This window comes from Formica exsecta, unplaced genomic scaffold (assembly GCF_003651465.1).
Source record: "Formica exsecta isolate Colony F162 unplaced genomic scaffold, ASM365146v1 scaffold140, whole genome shotgun sequence".
NCBI lineage: Eukaryota > Metazoa > Arthropoda > Insecta > Hymenoptera > Formicidae > Formica > Formica exsecta.
The window spans coordinates 606,029-614,535 of record NW_021848730.1 but is presented as its reverse complement, the minus strand read 5'-3'; the positions used below and the strand labels follow the sequence as shown (position 1 = coordinate 614,535).

The 8,507-nt window shown below is 35.4% G+C and overlaps 1 protein-coding gene across 12 annotated transcripts in view; it reads left to right on the top strand.

The window, feature by feature from the left end:
* Positions 1–191: 191 nt before the first annotated feature.
* Positions 192–8,507, top strand: part of LOC115246207 (disks large 1 tumor suppressor protein) — a 496,657-nt gene continuing 488,341 nt past the window's right edge. For 4 of the 12 annotated variants that reach the window (XM_029824886.1, XM_029824883.1, XM_029824887.1 and 1 more), the window contains exon 1: positions 1,129–1,605. In XM_029824886.1, the coding sequence (XP_029680746.1) occupies positions 1,584–1,605 (22 nt within the window). In that variant the 5' untranslated portion in view covers positions 1,129–1,583. Of the gene's footprint in view, positions 430–1,128; positions 1,606–8,507 lie in introns of those variants that run through there. The other 8 variants (XM_029824889.1, XM_029824893.1, XM_029824892.1 and 5 more) reach the window with 5 other exon arrangements.

Here is an 8,507-nt window from a genome sequence, read left to right as displayed (position 1 = left end):
ATTTCTATTATTCACTAAATTAATATATATATATTTTTTATTACTTTACAACTTCTATCTAACCGTTTTAATATTTTAATATTATTTCTAATATTGGAGAATTTTATATATTAAACAGATTTATTGTGTAATTTATATTTATATCTCATCATCATATCTGATTATTTTTATCAAATGATAATAATAGACATTATTAAACGAGTAATTTAACGTGTTATTGCATTTTGTCACAAGATGACAGCAGTTAGATACATGATTAGTAGCGCCACGCTTAGTGAACATTTGAAATTAATTATCAAATATAAAGTGTAGCGTTGTGCGTGGCCGCGAAAGAAAGAACGTATCTAATATCGAACAAACGTTGCATAGCGACATTTATATTTATTTAAGTTCAGATTACGTGTTACTCGAGCATCTCGTATAGAAAAGGTAAGGTTTACGTAATGATATCGAACAATATCTATATATTGAAAACAATTTTGATACTTCAAATGCGCTTGCGTTATGTCTCTCGCGTTTTTAGATATATATCGAAATTTACTGCATTCAGACATTTATAGACCTCGCTTCTATATTACGTAACTTACAAAGCAGTCTGTTGTATTGGTCATAAAAAAATAATATATAAAATTCATATCTCATTAAAACTCTTACGTATAGATATTGCTCGTTTTTATATTTCCATATCACACGCGTCTTTAATGCTAATAATTTGTCGCGTTGTATCAATTGCCAACTTCAAATTATATTTTTCGCTGACTCGTAAATTAACAAATCGTTAGTGATTTTTAGCGTGCGTTATTCAAACATTCTAGGTGAAATTAAATCGATGAGCATAAATAATAATGTCACATCCCTCGCAACGCTTGTTCGAATCGCAGACGGGGTGCGCGAAAGCGCCGACTCGAGACGGTAAAAGTCGGTCTCTGTGATTATCAGATAGTACCGGGGACGGGGAACAATCAAATATCGACAGTGCACGAGGGGGTTGTTTGCGCGGTGGAGTAGCGCGTGACGGACGGGCGCGCGAGCTTACGAACGGTGACGTCACGTGGCGATCGACGGACCAATCCGAGTCGGGCATTCCACTCCTGCCAGCCAGCCGGTTTTCCGGCTGCTAGACCAAGCGGGACGCCATATTGCCCGTGGCCGAGTGGTGGCGGCGGCCGCCTGTGTGTGTTTATATCGTCGTTACGCGGTTTTTCCACACGTTTCGCACGGTCCCACCGCGTCGGATTCTCGCGAGTGACATTTCGAGCGGTGCGCGTGTCCGCGGACATCGTGTATGGAACGGGCCGTCGTTTATCGTGACAACAACAGTGTGCGCGACGTATCGTTGCGCGATTCTTCCGCGGAAGTTCAGGCGCCCGAGTGACAGACCGCGGCGAATAGTCGTGCCTCGTCGTCGTCTTCGTGCCGCTGTTTTCGTTACTGTGTTTTTTCTGTCTCTCTCTCTCTCTCTCTCTCTCTTTCTCACCATCAGTCACCGTATTGGACCGTTCCAGAGTACCGCTAGCTCCGCACCTGGAAGTGTCTCGTTTTTTCGTCGTCGTTCATCCCCTGCGAGGCTCTCTATCAGAAGGATGCCAGTGCGTAAACAAGGTGGTAAGCTCGTACATGTCTTACGAATGTCAATTGGGCCGACAGACGAATCATACGTCTGTCTGTCATTCGAGAGCAAGATCGTGGGAATGTAAGTCGTGCGGAGAGGGGTGGCTGCGGCTTGTATGGGTCACTCGGTCAACTGTCATTCGGTCTGACAGATCGCGTGAATATTCCCCAACACTTCTTCCTTAATCGGAATGCAGTTGCTTCGAATCACGTCGCCTTTGGGAATTTATGAGCTCGGAATGATTGCTCGCGCGATTGTCGCGTTAATACGGTGATCAGGTGTTTCAAGTCTACCGATCGTTTTTTAGCTACTGCGCGTTACTCTCGCGACCTTGAGATCGCGCACCGTGATAATTCGGACGATCGAAAGTGACATTCGAGCTTCTCGATGTCTTGATGATCGCGCAAAACTCGTCGGAGCATTGGCCACGTGTAATGAACTCGCGACCCTTTTTCGGAGCGGAACGAAGGGTTAAAGAGGATAGCTCGGCTCTGCGCGCGCGTTCTCTTAATTTTCTCGTTATCTTTTACACGATAAATTTAAACGATACAGAATTCGCACATACATACATATATCGTAAAATAAAGTGTGTTATAGTGAATATATTATGCGTCGCATATTTGTCGCTTCGATACGCATTACTATGGTGAAATTGCGTGTCCGCGGAAATTGTGCGACATCGAATCATGAACTACGTATCACGTTGCAACCGGAATCGACTAGTGTGTCGTGCATGATTGAAATGAAATTGAACGTAATCTAAATGTTTTAATGTCGCTTTTGTAGAAATGTTATTATAAAAAAATGTATCTTGTGCTCGCATTAAATATATAGTTACGTATAATTTACATGTAATATTTAACAATATAAACACACAATATTTCAGGTTTAATATAAATTATTTTCGTTTTATATATTATAATGTTATATCAAAAATATCTAGATTATAAATTTATTTTGTTACTTGATATATATGTGGATATTTGCTGTTTTTTTAATTCAGAAATTTCGTGAAAAAATAATAGTCTCTGTCATAGACGCAACGGCATTTTAAATTAAATATGATTTATTATAATATTAGACATTTTTTTTTATTTCGAAATTACATAAGTTTCACGGGGGAAAAATTAACCGTGTTGTTCTCTCTCGCACTGTTCGATTCTCGCACGTGGACCATGAGGATGATATCGGAAGCGAGCACTCGTCTTCTCATACGCAATTTTCTTCGATGTAGGCCAGTCTGGTGGTGTGTTGCAATAATCGCGCCGTCGTCGCGGCGTAAGCCAGTGTTTGAACAGGGGCCAAGAAAACGCAATAATTTCGGCTCTAGGCAAGGCTCTTTTACCACGATTATGCGACGAGTAACTCACGGCCATGGGCTCGGTCACCACCAGCGTACCGACGATTTTGCTCTCGAAATTGCACCGCACTCTTGGTCGCCTCTGCTTTTAAGTGACGGAGTATTTCAAGTGAACGTTCTCTGGAGATAACCTTGCTCTATAATAACGAGATATTTCAAATTTCGTCGTCGAGTCATCTCGAAATTTAGAATTTAGAATTTGCTTTATTATACAAACAATGTAAGATAATATTCATTGCATCATTTTACATACATATATATATGTCGTATAAATCTTGCACTAGATGTACGATTTAAATGTGAAATTTGAGTATACGATTATATTTTTGCGCGTTAGATAATTTTAATATTTTTTAAAAATATTGCTAATGCACTGAAATGATAAATATATTTAAAATGTATTTATTTCTCTCTCTCTCGTTTATTTTGTTTTGAAATTAAGTATGAACAATTTTTGCTGATTAAAAACATGGCAATATTCCTTAGATTTTTTTTTTTTAATTTTTGATAAACTTATGAAAGAGTATCGTTGAAGTATATATATATATATATTATTGTGTTTTAATCATTTTCAGCATTGAAAACGGATTATTTTATTTTTATAGAATTTTATATTTAATTTCTCCAAATGTAATTCACTTTAGGCGTTTAATTAGAATTTTGTAGTGATCATATGTATGGGCGTTTGTTTAAAATCACGTTGCGTCGCGTGACGGCGCATAAAGTTCAAGTGTAATTTAAACTTGTCGTTTGATTTAAATTTAACTTCTCCCTTAAATCGCGAGAACGGACGATCGCGAAATCTCGAAAGTTGTCGGAATATATTTAACATTGAATCAATCTTTAATTACGCTATCGTTGACGAATCGATCGTACTACAATGAGAATGGGTTTCTTTAAGTAGATTGCTCGAGAAGTCGGAAGTGAAACTTTAGAATTCTCTTGAAGGCGATTATACTAAAAATAAAAAATTGCTTTTTTAATATTTTAAAATTAGAGTATAAAATTTATACTTTTAATGATATTTTAATATATTTGTTAAATTAGTCGTTGTCATTGTAATTGCCAAAATATAAAAAAAGTATAAATAATTAAAACTTTGGAATATCATGGGTAGCATATATAGTTTATGATGTTATGCGGAATTGTGCGGATCTGAGGTCATATATAATACCAGAATGCCACGTGTTTGTGAGCGTGGTGCAGCAGCGCGTCAAATAGTCTCGCGCGAAAAATCGATATCTCGGGGTTCAAATATCCCAGCTATACTCCTACTTCGCAGCGTCTTTTACAAACGTGTAAATTATATCATTGAAGTTTAAAAATTCCTATAAAAACGCATTTCTCGTACTAGCGATCACATTAGAAAATACGTTGTGTAGAGAATAACGATTGTATGCACGTGCTGCGCGGAAACGAGGTAGAGGTAAAGGTAACGTATTGATTCTTTTCAGCTATGAACTTCTGCGTATGTAGGCCACGGTGGATGTATCCAGAAGGGCATTCGGGCGTAAATAGCGTTAACGCTAAAATAGACACATTCATTTCTAAAACGATCATATAACTTAGACGAGTCGGAGATATTTTTTTTTTTTTCTATATAAAAGATTCTCGTTATTAACGTGGAAAAAATTAACAAAACATTTAAAATGTAAAAACATTTTATGTTTATAATTATATGTTATTTGAAAATATGCGTCATATTTATACGCAGAAATATCTCTTATTAATTTCATATTGTTTTTATGTTTCTGCTAATTATATCGCGGTCATAGATTATTTTGTAAAAATGTACTTTTTTGTATCTTCGATTACTTGATCAAATGTCGCGGTGCTCTTCTAATTTGTAAGACGAAACATGCAGCAAGGTCGTAGCAACGATAGTTTTAAATTTCTGCAGCGTATGCACTTTTGTCGACGAACTCACGAAGACATGGAGAGATAGAAATACAGGGAGTCGTGGATGGTTTATGGCTTGGTAGTTCGCTTAGCTTGACAACCTACGGTCTTATATGTTCGCTCGCACACATATATACAGCTCAAATATTCACGTACAGTATACAATTGCACGTGATCTCTCACCCCTTTATCTTAATTGGATATCGTATGTTATTTCATACTTTATCACGAAATATATGTTGGAAATCTTTACAAAGGTATTGAATTGTAAAACTTGGTTTGCTTTATCATGATAGCAGTTATATATTTAATTAACTATCATATTAAAATCATATCAATCATGTTATTGTCATTCGCTTTATGATAGAATTGGTAGATTCAAAATTAGTTTAATAAAAATTTAAATTTCACATGTATTAGTAAAAAGTACATACTTTTTCTTACTTTAAAATATAAAAAAAACGCTTTCAATAAACTCTTGCGAATCCTGAGATGATTTCGAGCGAATGAAATTCGAATTCGATCGATGTCTGAAATATCTCAGCTCCCGTAAGCAGAGACCCGTGGGCGTTTTATGTACAAGCTCTTTGTTCTCACACAATGTAATACTTTACCTTATACATGCATGGCAAATACACGCTCGAGTATGATAGGAGATGCGGCAATGAAGGACGAAAGAGGAGATGACATGCTTGATAATGAGAGCAATGAATGGGAAGTGGGGCAAGAGCTTATATGCTCTTCCCAGAGCAGAGATGTGTGTTTGCCGCGCGCGCGCGTTTCACACAGAAGCTTCGATATTTACTTATGTACATTATATGCAGGTAGATGATGTGGGTACTTCGACAGCCTGGTTTGTCTCTAGCTATTGGCCGTCGTATTTTATAGCGCGATCTCGTGTCTGGGAAAAAGTTTCTTACTTTCGGTTTGAATATTTTTGCGCAAAGTCTTCAAACTGCACGATATGCAATTGAACGCATTCGTTGCAGTTGCCATTTGCTACGATAACGTTATCGCGAAATATAATAAATATCTATAATTGTATGATAGAAAAAAATATGCGATATTATTTATTCAAAATTATTATATGTATATTAAAAGAGTCAGCATGTTTTTATCATAATTCATAACGTTCTCAAATTTTTGGAGAGAATATTTTATCTACCTAATAGACATTTTTTACACATTACTCTCGCGATTATTTTGTTTTTTTATTAATCGAATTTTGTCTTCAACATTTAACATTTTGAAATATATTTGGAGAAAGCAATCATGTATATATAATAACAAAAATTAATAATTTAAAAAAATCATATTTTAGAAACATTACTTCACAGAAAAAACGATAATTAGAAGAAAATGTTATTAAAATATGTTGCCGAGATAAAATTAATTTATTTTAAAATTTATCCTCCGCGCTACCGAATAATGAAATACGACCGACCATTGGAAAATTTTATTAATTAAATATGATATATTAATATAACCTTATGCGAGTCTCCCTGTAAAACTTTCTTGTGTAATGCTTCTAACAATTCTGGCTTCCGTATTTTTATCGTACGATGGTAGTATAATTCGGCGAGCTTCATCATAAAGCATTACTGCAAAGTCCTGTTGTCGCAAACAACAGCTGCTATACCATCTATAGGTTGGCACTCGTTATATTCAGCGCGACAACACCCGTCACCATTGTTTCCGGCGACATCGTCGATCGAGAGTGGCATTGTTGGCTTTATTCTTAACCAGTCGAAGAAAATAGACATTTCAGCGAGATTCCTAGTAAGCGATAAATTAAACACGTGCCTTGTTATATCCTTCTTAGTGTCTGCCTCATTTATTTTCGAGATGTAAACTTCTGTCATAGAAAAATAGAGAGATCGCATGAAATTCTGTATATATAGATATCGCGGAATGAAGATTTGCGATCTTTTTGCAATTTCTGTATATTAATAATACAACATGTTTATATGTGGGTTAATTTTAAATGCAGACCTCTTTAACCCGTCGACTGCACAGGGAGTTATTGTGATCCGAAAATTTTTTTCTGTTGATAATAATTCAAAACTAGAAGTTTCGCCCGGGTTCGTTGCATGACCCTAGTATAGACTGATCCTTCCTCTAAACGTTTAGTTCTATAGCTGTTCTTAACTCTCGCCTGTTCTTTTGTGGCAATCATTTGAATAAAAAGATTAGAGTTAAACTGAATTATTTTAAAAAAATTTAATTTATTTGTTTTTTTCGTGTTTTTAATTTTTTCTTAAATTATACATTCTTAATCATAAAACCTAAATATTCACGGCTTAATATTGAAAAGTAAAAATTTTTTGGATTTATTTACAAAATAATACACTTTTTCACGTGCTTTAACTTAACGAATTTTTTTAGATACACTTCTTAATTTTTTTTTTTTTTTTTTTTTTTTTTTTTTAATCAAAAAACATTTTTTAACCCTGCAGACCTCTTTAACCCGTCGACTGCACAGGGAGTTATTGTGATCCGAAAATTTTTTTCTGTTGATAATAATTCAAAACTAGAAGTTTCGCCCGGGTTCGTTGCATGACCCTAGTATAGACTGATCCTTCCTCTAAACGTTTAGTTCTATAGCTGTTCTTAACTCTCGCCTGTTCTTTTGTGGCAATCATTTGAATAAAAAGATTAGAGTTAAACTGAATTATTTTAAAAAAATTTAATTTATTTGTTTTTTTCGTGTTTTTAATTTTTTCTTAAATTATACATTCTTAATCATAAAACCTAAATATTCACGGCTTAATATTGAAAAGTAAAAATTTTTTGGATTTATTTACAAAATAATACACTTTTTCACGTGCTTTAACTTAACGAATTTTTTTAGATACACTTTTTAATTTTTTTTTTTTTTTTTTTGACAGCAAGTATTTAATATTACAAAATTTGAACTTTTCTCTTTAAGAATGTGTATTTTTCAATGAAAAAAATGCGTCATCTTGCTGTTATATCCGCATTTAAAAATTGCTTAGGCTCACTTTGATCCTGTGTGCATTTTACGAAAGTTTAGAGAGAGGTGTGCACTCAAAGAGTCAAAATACTTTACGGTAAACTGGTTGATGATCGATGGCTTTGATCATAATGCTACAAATAGTATAATTTTATCAAAGCTATAATTATCGGTCGCGCGATTCGGTATTTAAATAAATTTTAATCATTTTCAATTGAAATCTAATTAAGAAGTTTTTGGAACTATCTGCTTGTAATGCATCGGTTTCTCATAATCTGCGGGATTAAAATAAATACAAAGTCGATGTCTCGAGGGAGAAAGGATAAGGAACGGAAGGCGCGTTAAATTGAATCTCTCCTGCCTTTCTGGCAGCTTTAGGAATACACCTATTCGCAAATGCACCTGTACGGCCGTGCAAGTTTCGCCAAAACAATTCGCCAGCTTCCGGCTGCGCTGCGTGCGAAGTTTGCAAATATTTCATCGCATTGGTTTCTACCGTCAGGCCATCGTGCATCGGGGTTAACCGACCTCGTTAATGTTCGTTTAAGCCAGCAAGTATGCGCGTTGTTCCGCTTTTCATAACTTCCTGTCCCTTTCCACTTCGCTTTCCGCGCGCGTTTGCTTACTGGCGATATTAATCTCAACTGGATTTAGCGCGATTA